Source organism: Columba livia, chromosome 4, assembly GCF_036013475.1.
Source record: "Columba livia isolate bColLiv1 breed racing homer chromosome 4, bColLiv1.pat.W.v2, whole genome shotgun sequence".
NCBI classification, from domain to species: domain Eukaryota; kingdom Metazoa; phylum Chordata; class Aves; order Columbiformes; family Columbidae; genus Columba; species Columba livia.
In genome coordinates this window covers 58,878,751-58,898,382 of record NC_088605.1, presented here as the reverse complement: position 1 = coordinate 58,898,382, position 19,632 = coordinate 58,878,751, and the positions used below count along the sequence as shown (strand labels likewise).

General features: G+C 37.5%; 1 protein-coding gene across 10 annotated transcripts in view; it reads right to left on the bottom strand.

Annotated features, from left to right (window-relative positions):
• INPP4B (inositol polyphosphate-4-phosphatase type II B) overlaps positions 1-19,632 on the bottom strand; it is a 310,584-nt gene that overhangs the window by 43,023 nt on the left and 247,929 nt on the right. For all 10 annotated transcript variants that reach the window (XM_065061987.1, XM_065061989.1, XM_065061993.1 and 7 more), the window contains 4 exons: positions 16,104-16,248; positions 5,486-5,658; positions 4,377-4,500; positions 3,219-3,336 (listed from right to left, as the gene is read on the bottom strand). In XM_065061987.1, the coding sequence (XP_064918059.1) occupies positions 3,219-3,336; positions 4,377-4,500; positions 5,486-5,658; positions 16,104-16,248 (560 nt within the window). The remainder of the gene's footprint in view (positions 1-3,218; positions 3,337-4,376; positions 4,501-5,485; positions 5,659-16,103; positions 16,249-19,632) is intronic.

Sequence of the window (19,632 nt, the reverse complement as noted above, 5' to 3'; positions counted from 1 at the left end):
TCTTCCCTCAATTGTATTGAATCATAAAATGGGACAATTTAGCTTGCTTTTTTTTTTTTAAGAGAATAATGAAGCTATATTGAAAAAGGCATTTATATATAATCCTACACTCTTGATAAGGAATTCTTTACTGAAGTGAAAATAGGACTAAAGATGAAAGCAGTAAATAAGTCTTCTACTATGAAAGTATCATTGGATAACACCTCAAATCTTAAAATGTATCTTGCTGAGTTACAAAAACAACTGCCTTTCAGAAGTCAAAACCTGACCCTGTATCCACTTTAAATGTAATGAGGCCTTATAGAGCAAAAACCTTCCACAAAAACCCAGAGTAAAATTCCCATTTTCTTCAGTAGCTGGATTTCCTCCTGAGGATATAAAGCACCACTGTAACAACATTGACTCTGTGAAAATAATACATGAAGGCACATTACAAAAAGACAAATGCTACTTTAGGAGAAGGGATGTGATACATAGCTGTTCTGCTTTTATGGTCGTGTTTGGTCTGACTTGATGAAAAACATGCTACTTTGGCTGTCACTTCAAATTCTGATCTTGAGGAACCCTCAAGCTAAATTTCACCTGTCTTTGAGGGCTGATGCTTGACACCACGACAGAAACAACAGCATGCTGCTAACTTCAGTTTTATTAGCTTCCTTACTGTTATTGGAGCAATTAGTCTAATTTAAAAAGAGCAGACTAGAAGTATTCAAAGAATTCAAAACACTGAAATCTGGAGGATTTGTTTGACATTAATTTAACAAAAACCTCTCAGGTTCTATGCTTCTACTTCAGCAAGAAACAGGAATACAAGCAGTAAATTTTATTACCATGTAGTTTATCTCTTTTATGGCTAGACTCAGTGGAGAAATACCAGGTGATTTTGGCATGAGATGGATAAGCTGGCTACTACATTTTCCAATGAGAAGGAAAAATCAGTACATAACTTTCAACATTTAAAGATCTCTCAGGAAAATAGGGTGGAGAAATCCAGTATGTTTAAGAGACTAAACAACAAATCGTCACCTCTTTCAGAACAAATTGTATAAATTCAGGTGTTAGATATTTAAATGTATATTATTTCACTAAAACATGCCTGCTTAAGGAATGTGTCTTTGTTTGCCTTCTTTTCTAATATTTTTATTAGCACATATGAAGATGACAAACACTTGCAGTCCCATTAGAAGGCTTCTAATAATTACCGCCACACACAACTGCAGGCCATGGACTACAGCTACTTGCAGCTGGCTGATATTACACACGCTTCATTCATTGTAATAAACACAAAACAAATAATTTGCTTTGTAACAGAAAAAAAAATGCACCCATGGTCAGTCACTAAAGGACTTCCAGCATCTCAGCTGGAAGGCGCTTTGCCCAGCTCAGCTTTCAGCTTCTTAGGTCCCTTCAGCATGGCTGTGCCAGTCTGATCATGGCCTGTGTTGGTACCAAACCCTGTGTTGTTGCCTCAAAGTTCATATGCACAACCAAATACATTCTACCAAAGGATTTTATAAAAGTAAGCATTAACTACTTTTGCCTATTATAAAAGAATGTGAGTGCCTGAAGAGAACTTCATTTCACCTGGATGCTCAGGGTCAGCCACCCACATGAGCAGGTGAGCCCACAGCTAGGCAATGCCACCCTCTTTGGATTAATTTGTTCCTGTACATAGAATCTCAGTCTTAAGCACTTCCCTAGAAAAACAATTCCAAGTGAATACTCTGACTCTGCAAGATAAGAATTTGTAGCTTAATTTTATGTCTTGCATTTCTATAGTATTTAAGTCTCATTTTATCAAGCCACATCATATAATAAAGCGCTATAAAAATTGCGGGACTTTTAAACATTAATAAGAAAATAACTAGTTCTCCCACTGCCTTCTCTTTAAGGGTGACTACCAATCCTGTCTGATAGGAGCTGTCATCACAGCTCTAAACATGAATGGGGCTCTTCCATGTACGCCTTAAAGATCTTTTTATTTATTTCTTTGTTTGTCTGATACCGATTCCATTCAGTGAATACCTGCCAGTGAGTACAGTACAGCAACCATAGGCAGGAACTCCTCTTTCTAAAGACTGACTACTCCATCAATCCAAAATGCCTGAGGCAGCTTAAAGCTCGAGTCTCTTTCAAGCCCAGGACCTCCTAGCATGACAGTTCCGAGCACCGCAGTGATGGCAGCAAGCCAGTCAATGTAACTGCTGGAGATTTCAAGATTTTTTGACTGCTGTGATTTACAAAGGACCTATTTCTTCTGTTTTATCTACACACGATAATTAGCCCTAATTATTCCCAATGTGTTGCCTATCATACTCTGGCCTTCATGCTATTTATTTCAATCCCTTCTTGGAAGGCCCATAGGATGAAAGTGAATCATCCCGAATAATTAAGTAAATCACTGGTGAAAGCCCCCTTCAGAGAAAACATATCTTTTCTAAAAGTTGCTGCTTTTAGCTGAATTTAAATTAAAGTCTTCTTAAGAATAATGATACTATTAAGGAAGTGATTTCTGAAAAAGTAAAAACATTTGGAGCTTCAGACTAGAATAATAATGAAGTTGAAAACGCCATTCCTCGTGTGTAACAATTTTGTTAACCGTCTTATAGGCACAATTAATGAAGTATTTCAGTTTATCTCCTGATATTCAGCAGTATTTAAGTGTGATGCATAATGTATTAGTAGCTCTATACAAGGATTCATATGGCCAATGCGATCTTCTGCAACTAAGATAGGCTTTATTTTTCAAAAGTGACCACTAAGTTTTGGCACCTGAGCTTTTCAGCTTCCATCTTAAGACAATCAAGGCCTAACACTTAAAAGCTGGTTTCAATTGTCACACCAAAATACAAGTTGTCAACACCTCAAAAATAAGGTTTCTTCAGTCACAAAAAATATTGACCTTTTTGCTTCTTTCTGATTCAATATCTATATATGAAAAATGAAAGAGAAACTCTGCACAACCCAGACATTATTTTGATTTATTTGTATTACTAATTGGAACTTTCAGCATTTCACCAAGAAAGTAACCCCGAGCACATATTACTACTAGCTTTACAAATCCCTACTACCTCATTACATCTCCATTCACCTCATGAAAAGTAAAACTATCACACTTTCCACAAAACAGAACTTGGCAACAAGAAAACCATTGTCTGTTTTTCACATGCTACACATTAAAATTACATGCCATGGGCTCCAGGAACCAAAGTTCTTACCGCCTTCCAGTTATAATAGGCAAAAAATCTTCTGATTTGGCTTCAATGACTTTAAACATTACTTTCTGCAAATCTGAAATTCCCACAGCCATGTCTTCTAGCATCCCTGCTTCTTCACCTGTGTGGAAAGATTACAGAGGTTATTAACAGAGTAGACAGATCAGTCACTGAATAGGTTATAATAAAGCAATATGGGGATTATATTTTCCAGTCTGTGCATCTCAAAATCACATCCCTAAATCCACATTAAAGTAACCTACATAAAAGCAGACTGATTTTTTTAGAACTGCTGGCAATTCTCTGTGGCCTAAATGATAACTATGAGTATTAAGCACCTGTGAAAATCAGCCGGCTCTGTATGTGCATAGAATAACCCCAGAAAAGCCATTTTTGTCTGTTCTGAAAGTGTTTTTAAGGACTGCCCTGCTGATGGAGGACAAAGGTTTAGAGAATAATAACGAGTAGCATGCAAAAGGCAGTCTGACAGCAATCTCCAAGTGAGGACTGTTCACTTAAGAGCTGCACAAATGCTAAATCCTGCTACTTTGATAAAAATCTCTAATTTGTGGAAGGATTCCAATACATCTAGTTCAAAAGCATTTTGAAACATATGGCAGTTTCTCCCTCTAAATGTCCTTTTAAATACCTATCAAATGATTGCGCCTGTAACAAGTTAGGAATTAAACAGGTTTCAAGCTATCACCAATACTGGCATGGTCAGGGCAGAGGCTGATAGAGTCATTAACTATTCAAATCTGCTGTTTGGGTTAGCTCTATAAACCTATTATTTTGAGTCAGGCCAAATGCCTATACAAATGGAGATAGTTTTTATTAAAACCAAAAGTTTCACTAGCTGTACTGAGGAAGGAGTCTCCTGTATTTAAGACAATGTATTTCAGCACTTCACATGGAATAATTAGCAGCTATTGTCCTCAGAGGAACTGAGAATAAAACGAATAATTTTTGATGCAGAATTGACAGCACAGTATCTATGCGTTCATCCGTGCTATTATATGCAAGCCTACTGTCTCCCAAGGATAATATTTGTTGATTCAATAAGCCAAATTACTAGAAGCAGAACAGAGGTTAAAATAAGAATCTCCTGCGTAAACTTCTGGCCTGGATGTGTAAGGAACTTTGTCCGAGAACAATACTTACTATATGTGCTAAGGAGTCCTTCATATTGCACAAGCAATCCAACAGTATGAAGCTGTTGTAAAAAGCCTTGATCATGTAAACCTGTGTGCAATTTTATTATAAACCCACAGACCAATCCAGCGAGCTATAAAGACAATGAAAAAATGAGAAATTAACAGATGGACTGTTAAAATGAGGATTGCGATCATTATACACAACAAAAATAATACTTAGATATTTGAGACACCAGCATAGGTATTTCCATTTAGTGACTACATACATGATTTCATATACAATTGAGGCATTTTTTTGCTGTAAAACGCAGCAAAGTATCCCCTGTTTCGCATTAGAAAAGCTTCATTTGTTTTGTGGGGCTGTGTGTTATTCACATTGACATGAGCAAGACCAGAATCTCCACTGGCAGGCTACAAACACAAAAAGCTGTGAATTGTGATGGATTTGAAAGCAGCTAGGCACCTAATGCAACCAGATCTCCTTGGCAGTTGCACCCTAACTCACTAATTTTGTTAGGAAAAACGTATCACTTTAAGGGAGAAATTAGGCAAATCATTTAGAAAAAAATCTGGAAAATGTGATCTACAGGAGGAGGTCAAAAGAACTTCAGTTATTTACCAAGACAAGACAAATAAGGGACATCCTAATGGTCTTCAAACACATGGAATACTGCTACAAACTGAAAACAAATAATCTGTTCTTCATTTCCAAAATGATCAGGGGGAAAAATACCTAGCTGGAATAGCAGCAAGGAATATTCAAGGTTCGACTTGAGAACTTCCACCTATGGGTGAGGATATTGACATATAATCTAGGAAGACCAAAAATAGCTTCATAGATCCTTCTTTGTGCAAATGGGGGAGATTAGGTAACCTATTCCAGTTCATTGCAGACCTACTTCGCTCACTCAGTGATAAAGTTACTATAGATTTCCATTTAATATTCATTTCTCTATCACATTATAAACTATTTAAATGGATGTAGTGGAAAATACATGAAAAAGTTGTGTTAAACTGGAAAAAGAAAAAAGAACAAAAACCAAAACACAAACAGTGGCATGAAGAGGATGCTTAGCCACAGCAACAGTAGGAGATAAGTGACACAAGACAACCTACTGCTTGGCTGAAGACGATGTCTCTTCTTAGGGTCAGCATCAAACATTGTGGCAAACCGCAGGCCAGTTCCTGGAGCAGAACAAACGCCATCGACTGCTTCGCCCTGGTCACCACCTCTCCCATGCAGTCCTTCAGCGTGATCACCAGGGGATACAGCTGCTCATACCAGTCACCTACAACAAGACAGGTCATCTGATCCAAAAGACAAAACGTGCAGTAAAAACCCTTGTCAGGATGGAAAGAGGGCTGCAGTGCCTGCATAGTTCATCCTACACTTTAAACAGACCCTGCAGCTCCACCCTAACAATTGTGGTACAGCAAACACCACTGGAGAATTTGCTCAGAGACAGAACTCCAGCTTAACCCCTAGAGCTAAGTCCTTGGCCTGAATCTAACTATATCCTGAAACAATGACTTTTCAACAGACCCAACTTCTCTGTAAAACTAGAATTCAAGTACCATAAACAGAGCATGCAGGGATACATGTGAAAATTCCTTCAGAACGAAATGAGTAATACAGTGGGGATGCAGGTTCTTTCCAGAGCTGATGACTTGCTCTCTAGGCAAATGAAGCACCATCAAAAAAAAGGGGGCAAGAGCCTATATTTGAGAAAAAGTGGGTGCTGGAAGACAAAACAGAAGAATAAATAAATATCTGGAATAATATAATCTGTTTAATGTATAGGTTGGAAAAATAACCTTCAGTTCACATTCCTTTCTCTTTTTACCTTCTCTCTATATTGTTCTCTTTAAATATTTAGAGACATCAAACTCTTTTTTTTTTTCAAGCTACTTTGAGCAGAGGGATTTAGAACTATTTTGCAATACATTTTGCTCAGTTAAAACATATGTTAGGAATATCAGAAAAACAGGCTGGAAGTGTTTGAAAAATCAGACTCTTTACTAGATTACAAATGAATCAAAGTAGCAACTAGGAATGGAGAAAAATCAGAAACTCAAACTTACCCAATTACCCAAGCTGTTCCTGAATTTTTAAGTATTTAATAAAATCAGACCTGCATTGTAGTTGCATATGGTTTTGCCTACCCCTTTAAGTTGAGCAAATTAAAAAAAAACAAGCAAACAAACCACTTTCCTTCAGAATCTACATCTCAGCTTCATTGTTATAGTTTAAAATGAAAGGGAAATCAACACTCCAGAACAATCTATGTAAAAACAGGGAGTGTAACTGACTTAATACAGTCCATTGCTAACTCATATTTCCTGAAGATTAGTGTAAGTAAAAATCAATGATAATTAAAATCTGTTCCATTTCAATTGTAATTACCATGTTTTTTTCAGGTAACATTCTGAGTCAGGCCAAGGAAAGACTCACTAGCACTGCAGAAGTTCTTTATGCAGGAAGACATAGCCACCCCTTGCAAAGTCAATTTGGCTATGCTCCAGAAAAACATGTAAATGATAAAAATTATAGCTGAAAAAATTGGAGAGAACTTTGCAAGCCAGGAGAAACCGCAAAAAAATAAGGCACGGGAAGGAGGAACCAGGAACAAGGGCATAACAGTCACCGAGAACAACCTGGGTTTCCTTGCAAACAGTATCTTTGTGGTCAGACAACATGTGTTTTAACACAGTCATACATATTTAAGTGAGAGTAATACAGACTGAAGAACCTTCCCCTGGAAAACAGCAGTTATGAAGTTAGAGCCATCACAAACAAAACAGAACAGAAGCCATCCCCAGTTTCATGCTCCAGCAAAATGAGGTGATTTTATACACGTCATTGACTAAGAGAGAACTGAAACACCGTGTGCCAAGGTCTGGTGTACATGTTCTAAAGAGATTGCTGAAAAACATGAAGAGCTTGCAGAGGAGAGCTACCAAAATTTAGAGTTTAAGCTCTTTAAGCCTACAAAAAAGGCTGAGCAGCAACTCGATTTCCCCTTCTCATAAGGAGAAAATAACAAGTACTAATTGGGGTGTTTATTCTAGGGAATAAAAGCAAAAGAACCACCAAAGGCCAGAGGCTGCTGTGAGACACAGTCCAATTTAGAAATAAGGTAGACAGCAAGGTGTGTCATGCTGAAAGTCAGACTAGACAGACCAGGCAACCTAAATTCTCCCTTCTAGTCTTGAATTACAGTAATTTATTAAATTAATCAATAAATACATGGCAAGGAAAGCAACTGCAGCAGAATGAGAAGATGTAATGCGTGCTAAACCAGTGAACAAGGCTGTATCTGCTAAGAATAGAGTTTGTTGTCTGCTTTTGACTTGACCAATTAATGAAAAAGATCACACCTGGCCACTTTAAAGTAGACCTGAAGGTACAGCTCACAGACACCTGTCCAATTGCATGGGAAAGCAGAGCTGGATGCAGACACAGCCAAGGATCTTACAAGTACACTGACAGCCAGGGCAAGAGAGAAAAAGCTGAATTCCTAGAACTATCCACACTTCATGAACCTGCTGTTACAACTTCATGTTATGTGGAGAGGACTAAAGAGCTTTACTGACACTATCTTAAAAAAGGGGGTCACATATCGGCCACAAGATCTTTTTCTACTGAGTTGCCACGTAATCAGTCAAATTGTACTGTGTATTTGTGCTTCTTCGGGAACAGAACTTTGTGTTTGTCCTTACTGAGCTGCATCCTGATATTTCAGTGCTCCATTGCATCCAGATCCACTCTAATCCTGCTCCCACTGTGCTTAAAGCCTCTCCCAGCTTTAAGCACCTGAAATTTTATAAGCATCATCCATATTTCATAAGCCAAGTCAGTAACGAAAATATTGAATAATACTGGACCCAGAACAAATGTAAGTGAATCCGACTTCATGCATCCTTCCAGGCTGGCAGTAAACAACTGATAACTACCTTCTATTATGATTTTCCAAATTATTTTGCACATATCTTGCAGAAGCTTCAAGATCATTTTCTCACAAGAATTTTGACTACAGGTTTGGAATACTAACTTATCAACATAAGTATTTTTTGTCAGTAATAGTTGCATTAAGAAGGAATTAAAAGATTTGAAATTCTCTAGGCCATTTTTCCATTAAATGACATTCATGCTAAATATATTGAAAATAAATCCTACTGAGTATTTAATGTCCAAAAGAATACAGAGCTTTACTTATACGTGTATTTTGCTTTGTAGAAAATACTAAAAATTTGTAGGAAAATTTAAAGACTAAGGAAAGATTAATTATTTTATTATAAAATATAAATAAAATTGTACTTGCCAAAAGAAAAGAAGATAAAACTATATCTTCATGTGATTAAGTTATCCATAACAATCATCTACTCCTTGCTTACACTGAAAATTCTTGTTCACTATTAGTAAGGATGTCCAATACCCAGAAGGTGGAGCTAGTTTGCAAATCTAAAAGAGGACTTGCATTCTTTCCTGAAAACAGAATATTTATGAACAGACTAGTATATTCCTATGTTTGTCCTTTTATTTTAAAGCAAGTCTAATGTGTTAAGATCAAAACAGGAGCTGTATCACAGACTGAGGTCTCAAAATGGACAACTCTAGGAAAAAAAAGATCTATACAGCTGCTCAATCTTTGGTCTGTTAAAATTGCCATATGTCACTTGTTATGCAGGATATCTTGTTGCAAATACTGCAGCACGAATATAAACCAGGGTCATGCACTAACAATGCTCAAAGCTTCAACTATTTATGAAAAGCACTTACAGCAAATAATGTCATTTCTAAGTCACTCCTTGAAACTGAGAAGTACCATGAAACTGAAGTTTACGAAAAAAAACAACCAAAACACAGCACTGTATTTTGAAGCTTACAAGTTCAGGAGAATTTGGAAAATAGTCTTCTATGCAAGAGATAAATACGCAATATTAATAAAACTCATAAAGAGATATTATTTGTAAAGGGAGCTTTAAAATCCTGGTCTATATTCAGGTTTAGATTATCTTTATCTATCTTGCCACAACACTGCTGACATGCGAGGAACCTGCTTGGTTACGAGTCACTGCTTACACGTCCAAAAGAGTTTGGGAGAGATGCAAATGCTCTACAACTCCTCCTTCATGAGAAAACAGGCAGCCAGCTCAGCAGCACTTGTTGCTGTGCAGAAAATGCCAATAAGCCAACCATGGTTCAGACCTCTGCTCCTACAGAGACTGAGGAGAACTTTGTAGAATCACTTGGGGAACAGAACAAATTATTGCTTTTGTGTTTAACATGTTTAAGGACTTAAACACACGTTGACGCTTCAAGTGTCAAATTTAAGTTAAAATGGCAAGATTTGCCTCCTCAACACAATGGAAACTCTTTTGAAAAAGACAGAATAATTAGCTGAATGAGTAAACATCTTGAAAAAGACATAAGGAGCAAAACCATAACAAGATGACTACAGGATGACTGTCAGGTTGCTAAAATGACAAGGGCAGCCTGTCCTGTTTGGAATATTTAGCATCCAAACTAGAGAGTCAAAGCAAGGAAACTCAATGCCTTTGGAAAGCCAACTAAAACAAGGCATAAAAGCCAAACACATTAAAATGGGAAATGGAAGGATGAAATAAAAAGTAGTAATATCACCGCTATGCAGTTAGTGTGAGACTAAAACAAAAATGTCTGCGCAGCACAAGCACTGAGTAAAATGCTCCACTTCCCCTGCTAACAGAGAGTTGTGAAAGTTCAGTTTCTGACATGATTTGCCCTTTGGATGCTGGAAAACACCCTTCAGTCCCATCTTCTCTTAATCAACACGTCTGCATAGGCCAATGACCTGCCTAGCACCCAACTAGTCATTTCTACATGTTAATACTCAAGTCGCAATATGTCAAACTGCACGCTAAATTTGATGAAGTTTGGCAGAAAGCAAGCTCCTGCTCTTTTCAAAATCAGGCCCACAGAAGTGCTTATTAAAATGTGCTGGCAATCAAACAGGAGAAGCCCTGGGGCTTTGCAACAGCACTTGTATCTCCTTTTGCACTGGCCACAAAGGAAAAAAAAAAAAGCCTACTCTGTTACTGCTGTCTGCACCACCCCAAAATCAGTGGAAATTTTGGTGGCTTCAAGTCACCTCAAAATTTAAATGGTAAGAAGCTAAAATCTAAACAGGGAATTAAAAGCAGAAGAAAGCAGAGCATCATACTCTTAAAGGAACGGAGGGTCCTAAGAGACATACGGTAATTAACGTAACAGCAGCTACTCACAGCTTAACTTTGTACTGTGCTTAAACACTTATTCCCTTAGTACTGGAACATACAAATAATCCATTGTAGGACTGAATTAACAGAGGTCAAACAATGTAAATTAGCTGTCTTGACATCACCAATTGAAGGTTAGATGAACTCTGTTTTAAAGAAAAAGGCAAGTAAAACTAACTAAACAACCGAAACCAGCAGTAAACTCCTCAACAACAGCGTGAAATCATTAACCACAGAGTCTGAATTCGCTCACCCAGGAAAGAAACTTTTTTTTTTATTATTTTTTCTTTTTTTAAATAAAGAGAGGTTTAAAAACTTACTTAATAGAGCTCATATATTCAACTTAGCACCATAAAAAGGTCAGTTTCCTACCTCATCTTGCCACTCAGCTCTTGGAGCTCACATTAATTCCAGGATGAGGGCTCAGCTCTGTGAGAGAGGATGAGGTTTTATCCTCATAATTCTGCAGCACTTCTCACAGGAACACCAAAAACCTGCCTAAGACTTCCTGGTATTTCTGCAGTTAACATAATAGCAGGCTACTTTGCACAGTTCTGGTGTCTTGAGGAACAACTTTGAATTTTGGGGATTTACTGTTCCATTGTAATCATCTGAGATTTTCTGTGCTGTCATATGGATTAAGAGTGAACACAGAAACCATCTAATCATGCATACACAGGTGCCTCAGCAGCTTTAGTCACAATGACAACAGAAAACGAAAGTGATAGCAAAAAGAGACATAAACCTAATGCAAATCTAATATACTCAAAACATAGGAGTAACAGATAAATCTTGCTCTAGAAGCATTGTGCAACCAAATATTCTGATGCCTCATTATAAAAATAGTCTGTTGACTGGGTTAAATAGTCCTCTTATCCCTTACACATTTTTAAGTTTCTATCAATAGCTATTCTCTATTTGCTGGGCTACATATAGCCCAGTTAATGACCCTATCAAAAAGAGGAGAATGATACAAAACTGAGAGGGAAAAGAAAAAAAAAGTGCAGAAATAAGAACAGGAAAGAAAAATGTAAAATGTGAGGAAAAGGAAGGGAAGGGAAGAGAAAGTGTTCCAGAAGTATTTTTGTTTTCTGAGATTAAAAAATGTCTGCTACTCAAGGGAATACAGACCAAGGGAGAATATTTCATCATCTTCACTAAGTGATAATTTACAGTAAAAGCTCTTCTACTGAAGACACAAACAAAACCAGAATGCAGTTTTATTTCACATTTTTACCAGCAACTGCAATGGGAGGGATGCCTGAAAGGATGCCATGCTCATCCCTAGGGCACTGAAATACAGAAAGGTTTAATCTAGATTTAGAGAGTTCTCATCAGGTATCAGGTTACTAAAGAAAAATTAACCCATATATGCTAGTAGCATTGTGTGTATGAACGTGTTTTCCTTCATTCCAGCTGGGAAACATGGCACTGTTCCCTAGGCGCTCTTTGTTATCTATGCTGAGGTTACCCTTGGCCAATTCATCTGTCCAGCAGCAAAGCTTATAATTCCATAATTCACCTCAGGCAAAATCCAGGTGCCATCACAGTGCCAGCTTACATGTTTTGGATAACGTGGTGGATTTTATATGTAGCAAATTAGGGAGTACTCATGCAAGCAGAGCCAGTGGAGGAATGGCTGGGCAATGGTTCTGATGGGGTGGTACAAGGAGCAGCAAGAAACAACAGCCTCTTTTGCAGCACAGCTAAACACAGAGATCTGTCAAGAGCCATGTAAGTGAAAGAGAAAACTACTGTATTTCACTGGCACCTCTAATTCTGCAGGACAGGCTTTCACATTCTGACTCCCATGGAAAATGAAAAAGCAAAAATGAAAATAATTTAATGCTGTCAAGTAATTCCTCCAAGGCAAACCAGTCTAGAGCTAAAAGAATAAGAAAATCCCTCTCCTTTAAAATCCATCTACTCTTCCTGATTTATCCTGCAGAGAAATCATAATCCTGCAACTGATGAAACCATAGCATGTTACCTTGGTAACTGATAACTCAAATTCAGTCTTAAGAATACACTCAAAGGTCAGACTGCATGAAAAGTTAGACTAAGAAAGGTATAATTCATGTTGAAAGGTAAGTACCAGCAAAAGATGCCACCAATATTTCTGACTACAAAGGTTCCACACAATAAATATGAGCACATTGGGAAAAAAGGAATAAGATCACACAATGCCAATACTAAAGTTGCAAATATAAACCTACCTTGGGAAGCTCTGAACATAACATCTATAGTTAGAGCAGCATACTACTACCCCCAAACATCAAATTACTGTCATAACATTTTCTACCATCTAAAATTAACAGGTGGTGCATTCTTCGATATTTTTTCCATTGTTATATGCTAGACAATTTTTTTGTATTAAAACAGACAGGTCCACTAATATCAGCAAACATTTCACCCCACACTCTAACGCGTACTTTTCAATTATTTGGTCAAATCCTTGGTTATTCCCCATTTTTCTTGCAAACAGCAACACAACTTCTAGAATCACCTCCAGCACTGAAGCAGTTTCAGATTTAAAGATCTATCTGTGCCCATACATTTGCAGCATTAATGAAATAGGTTATACTGAGATTATGGCATAATATATAATCACAAGATACTGCAAACTTTTAATGTATGCAATGTTTGTGTATTGTATGTAGCATAACATCCTGTAATATTAGGAAAGTATCTATGGGTCTAAACACATTATGATTTTATATCTAAGAAAAAGTTATGAAACCATACAACCATGATTCACATATAAAATGGTGCAGAATTAAGGCAGAAATTATAATCCTAAACTTAGAATCTCAACCTCTATGGGTGCTTCCTTGGGGCTTCATGTCAAACCTGAGAGATGCAAATTAAAAACAAACATATAAACCCCACACTTTCACAACAGTGTCAAGCATGAAAAATTCTGGCCCCAAAGGCAATGGTTTTGAAAACCACTAGGCAACCAACTCTGGCACACACCTGGATAGTTCTTCAGAAAGCTCTATCTTTCAAGTTAGTCCTATTAAAAACAAACAAACCAACAACACATATTAAAATGCCTCCATTTCTACATGATCTTGACAATCCTATAAGCTGGCAAAGGCACTGCACGACACTCTCATGTAGGCACCGTTAGGAAATCATGTTTTCCTCAAAAAGCAAAACATGAAAACAAAGCAACCTGCCCCACAAATCTACAGTTTCCATGTGATGGGTGTCACAGAACCCTCAGCAAAACTGAACAGAAGCACTGACTCTGCTCTCACAGAGGGGCACTTGTACTGATTCAAGAGAAATAGAGAAGGCCCTGAAATGAGGGAGAAGAGAAGAATTTATTTCGGTGCCATAACTTGGTATTTTTTGCATCCTTGGGCCTGTCAGCTCCAGAAGACTAAATGAAGCACCTCTCATTTTCTAACCATTACAATTATCATTATTACCTTTCATTCCATTTGATGAGTGCTTATCATAGTATTTGAAGTAACTTTTAAGGTTTTTTTTTTTTTTTTGGTTTTGTGAGCTAAAAGCTCTAACCAATATTTCCTTTGCCTGTGTAGGCTGTGAGCCTGAACCAAAGCTAAGAGCACACTTTTTTACAACTACAATGAAAGACTGAAATAGACTGGTTAAATACATTTATACAGAATCACAGCAGAGATGTTCAGGGCACTGAAGAGAGCAAAGGAAAAATCACTTTCATGTTGCTAAGCATGTCAGAAAACATCCAAAAAGAATAATTCTAAAGCATTACTTTTCTCATGACTGGGGAGGGGAGGGAGGGGGAAATCTCAGGTTTTGTTCTGTAACTGAAAGGACCCTTGACACTTGGAATACAGGTAAAAAACAGTACGTATGTGTCTACGTAGACACACGTAAATGCACTGCAGTAACATCAGTGAAGTCTGGGTGAAAGTGTACTGCTACTTCACCTGCAAAACATTTTTAATAGACATACTGGATTTCTGCTAATAATAGCCGAAAAGCTTATTAACACTAGGGAAAAGAGAAGGGAATCAGGCACAGGAATAAATATTCAATTTTGTTCTTTTAATCAAAATCAGTATGCTTGGGTTCCCTTTCTACAGGTGCTTTCAAGTTGTCAACTACACCAACCTCACTGTTGAATATTTGCACCTTCTTACATGAAAGAGGGCTGAAAAATGTAGAAAGTTATGTTGATGCTTTGCACCTGCAAGCATTCACTAGAGAAGAAAGATGACATCATCTAACTCTCTAACATTATGGGGATACTCATCTGGTAGACAGAAACTCAGAGAAGCAAACAGAACAGAAATACTCTGGTCTCGGGACTATTTATACAAAACCAAGTCCAGCACATTTGGCGCTGAAAATAAGCATTCCAGGATGCCAGCACAAATCTCTCATGCTGGTAAAAATGCTGACATTGCAGCTGCATTAAAAAAAAAAAATCAATACTATAACCAAAATTTGTTGAACAAGCTCTCCAGTACTACCGAAATTATATACAGCTGAAAAAAAATAGTTTTAATTCTTGTTATGTAAGAAAGAAATTACAAATTATTTCTAATGATGTTAAAACCCCAATATAAAATCACATAATAAAAAAAACCAACAACAACAAAAAAACACGTAAAGGAAAATATAGAAAATATAAGACAAAATACACAATTAAAACCCCACAAAACTATACAAAACTCCATATAATAAAGCGGTTGTGGGTCTTTTTTGTTTGCTTGGGGTTGTACTTTTGTGTTTTGTTTTGTTTTTTTCAATTGAAGAGTAACACAGCACTGGCTCCAATTTCCTTATATTTGGAATCCCACCTCCATCACTAAGGAGCTGTTTCATCTATTGTAACACACTTGCACATCAGAAAGTCTCTTGTCACACTTATGAGGCAGATAGATCTTGACAAGTCTGTGCTTTCTCTAAAAGCAATAAGGAAAGATCGGAAGATTCAGTGGCAAGGACCAGCTGTGGACAAAGTTTTCTTCTCATCATATAATGGACTTGCTCTACTTAGCCTTCAGTATTGACACATTGACAACTATATCAGGGAAAAACTAATTTTAGCAAATCAGAAAACAAAAATCAGTATTTCACTTGAAAAATGTAGAAGGGTTTACAAGAGAATGACACCGAAACAGAAGGTTCACCTTTCCTTACAAGTTTCCTGTGGGGTAAGACACACTCCAATTTTTTTTTTTCTTAAAATGGCATATTCAAGTAAAATCTAAAATAAATTAAACTGCAAAGGAAAACATCGTGGTTTGAAAAACTTTTCATCATAGCACAAAAAATTGAGCATGGCAAGCACTTTGAGCACACAATGGAGCTGTAATTTGATAAATAGCTTTCTGTCATTCAAGGCTACAACTGTGCAAAACCTTGCTATCAGCACTCTCATCAATGATACTATTGACTCTACCTCATTTTTCAGTGACTCTTTCCATTTTCATTTACTCCAGACAACAATTTTTTTTAAAATGTTGCTTACCACCTGTGTGCAACACCTTGCAATCTGCTGCTGAAGGGTCATTTTCACCTTCTTTAATGTTGCTGATGTTGTCTTTCTCAAGCAGTCTGTCCACCATGGCAATAACACAGTTTAAACTCTTTCCCACATTGGCCCACACCCTGTCCTGAAAAGAGCATAATTATCACTGCATCTTACTGAAGAAGGAAAAAAAAAGAAAGTATCAACTTATTCTTAACACTTTAAAGTAGAGACAAAGATATGCAAATTACTGGAAGTATTATTAGAAATATTAGGTGTTGGCACATTATGACTTTTCTCATTCTTCAACCTACCACTAGTTTAATCCTTTTTCACTGACTTTTTTCTCACAATGTAAATGACTGAATTGAAACTGTTTGACTTTTTTAGACATCAGAAGACACACGTGCTTCAAATTCTACACGAAAATGCATTCAAAGTTATCTCTTTCAGGTCCGGCCACAGGGAAATGAGCAGTTTGTCTATATGACATAATACAGTAAGAGCACAGACACTAAAAACCTTGCCAAATCAAATCTCCTATGCAACTGTCAGTTTTGCCACAGTACTTGGCAACCACTTTCTCACAATTTAACATATACTCTATTACATGACTTACTTTGTTAAAGCTGCTAAAGCAAATATAAAGTTAAAGGATTAGAATTTACAACTTGTTGTCATGACATGTTTATTAAGTAACAATTAAATTTTGTTGCGCGCCTCTCACACAAACTGCAACCATCACATCTAATTTTTTATTATAAATAGGATAATTACAGAAGTAAGAGAGTGATAGATGGAAATTGCTAAGGTACGTGAACTCAAATTGCTCAGCATGGCTGCAGCCACATAATTTCCCTCTCCTCATTCTGCTGGGGGACTTTAATCCCAACACAAAGAGTGTTGAACTCTTAATGAACATCTGGAGATACTGCACAAGCCACTCAAATAGGAGCCCTTGTTTCATTTTTGAAAGAGCACTTTTTTTAAACAACCTATTAACTCAGCATTCAGATGATGTCTATACAATAGTCACGCAAACATTCCCCAAGGGTTTAGAAGCAACATTCATAAACACCTGTTGACAGAAAACTCACTTTTATAACCATTTATCTGGTCTTTTTACATATGGGCAAGTGAGACAGAGGGAGCAAGGGCCTGTCCCATAGCTCTTCTTCTCCACATAGGAGGTTCCTAGAATTAGGAGATGTTCTTACAGGCAGACAGAAAAGGTAAATGTGTCTGTCGTTCATTGTGATGTTATTCTGCCTGGAACAAAGATGGTTACATTTTTCCAAGAGAGCTGCTGAAATTCTGCAGTTTGGTAAGAACAATTCTCAAGTAGAAATGCAGTTTCTGATCAATGAAAATCAACTGACTCCCTATTATTCTCTACAGGAAGAAATACATCCATTTCATATTCTTTCTCATCCCTTAATATCCCCATAACATTTCGCTGTAGCCTAGCACACTTTCCACCTATCTTTCTGCTTAAGTGGCTTATTCTCAATTTGCATAAGAACTACCTCACAAGTGATCATTTTGCAGCATGTGTCAGGTTAAAGGACAAAATACAGCCACAGCCTCTCAAGTAAGCATCCTTACAAACCCTCTGTGAAGTGAGGAGGCATCAGAGGAAAATAAGTCTTATTTCTTGATCCACTGAAGTACTGAGACTCTAAATTGCAGGATGCTTCTCCCCTGTGAAGTTTTCCCACCAGTTCTGTGGAGCTAATCGGAAGACAGGTTTACTACTGTGGTGTGAAAAAAAAAGAACGAGCCAACCAACAAAAAATAACAGCGAAAGAAGGTCTCTGGCTCCCTCTCACTACTGCTTCTTTAAGCTCAAATGTCAAACAGGGAAGGTGGAAATCTGTTGGGACAAGGCACACTGGGACAAGTCAATGGCACACTGACCTTTGGTACTTCTCCTGAATTTCAGAAGCCATTTAGGCCTGTACGGAGTCCTGGCACGTGTGGCTAGGTGTAGTTAGAAATGGCCATAGTCGCACTTCTCCTGCCACCTCTGCTGTGGCACTGGCAGATACACATGCGTACTCAAAATGACATCCACAAAAAGCTTGGCCTTGGCTTCACAAGAAGCTGGACACTTTTTTAATGCCATTTACAAATGAACCTGTAAAATAATTGTCTTTCATCTTCTCAATTAAAAAATGTAATAAATTACTATCCACTCTGAAACTATCATTAAAGGCCAACTCAACTCCTTCATTTCCTGTCATTGCACCTGACTGGCTGTCATCCTCCTAAGCACTGCTGGCCAGTGGAGCCCCAGAGTCCATCTTTTCACTTTCTAAGGATTCTCCTGCTTTCTAAATTCACTACCAAGCTCCTCAGTCATGTCTTGTCCTTCCATATACACCACTACAGTCACGTGCTTTACTTGAGCCAAGTATGACACAGCACTGCATTCCCCAGTGCTCTGAAGACACTGTCTCCTTCACATGGGTTCACAGCCATACAGTACCTTCAGTGCTTTTGAGATATGCTCATAGATAAAGCATTACGTGCATGATTAACACCCTATTGTGAAAGGAGAACGCTTTGGAATGGAATATATTGTACACAGGTCAGTATTTCAGACCTGTGCCTGAGTACCAGGTCAATATTTCTACATAACTTCTTGGAAATATCATTTTATCTGTGCTTTGTAGCTCCAAGCAGGTTAAACAATCAATCAGAAATGTAGAGAAGAAACAGCTCCAAGTTGCAATGTGACCAGCTTTTCTTGTATTATACACAACTTGCTTTGCTCCCTCCTGCAGAGAGATTCCAGGATGGCAGAAGCAGCTGGCAAGAGGAGAAGGGAATAGCTACCCACAGGCAATCTAAAACTCTCAAATATTTTTCCTTCAACAGTAGTGCTTTACTACTGCCTATGTGTAGTGGACCAATATAAAGAGCTCAATCCATACTCCTGTCAGCCGCACTGGGATGAATATTTGTACTTCGTATCAAAGAAAAAAGGTGCAAGACAGCATTGCTGTTGAGAAGGTGGCTTTGGGGAAAACAATGGTTACTCAATGAAAAGGTACCCTGCAGAGTTAAGAAATTGGGTGTTATTCCTTAAAGATAAATTTGGATGTTGGGGAAGGGAGTGGATCTTGCCTAGTTTTTAAACACCATGCCCTGAATTCACTTCTGTAGTGGTTGTCAGATAATACAGTCATTGGAAGAGGATGGAACAGGGTCAAGCTTGAAGACTTGTTGGATGTCATTGATTTAGATTTCAGGCAAAACTAAGATTGAAATTCCAATTATAAAATGCAATCTAGTGCTTGATAATAATGGAAAAGAAATAACAAAGGAAGACATAGTACCACGCATACAAAGCAACATATCCCTAAGGTAGTTTGTTGGTTTTTTTTCTTGTATAGTTTACTTTAAGAGTAGATTAGGGATTTTTAAAATTTTACAGGTGTTTATTCTTTCTCTTTCTATTATGTTAATAATAAGTTCATCATCAAAATTCACATTGTTCATCGCTTCCCTTGACAGAAAGAACTGA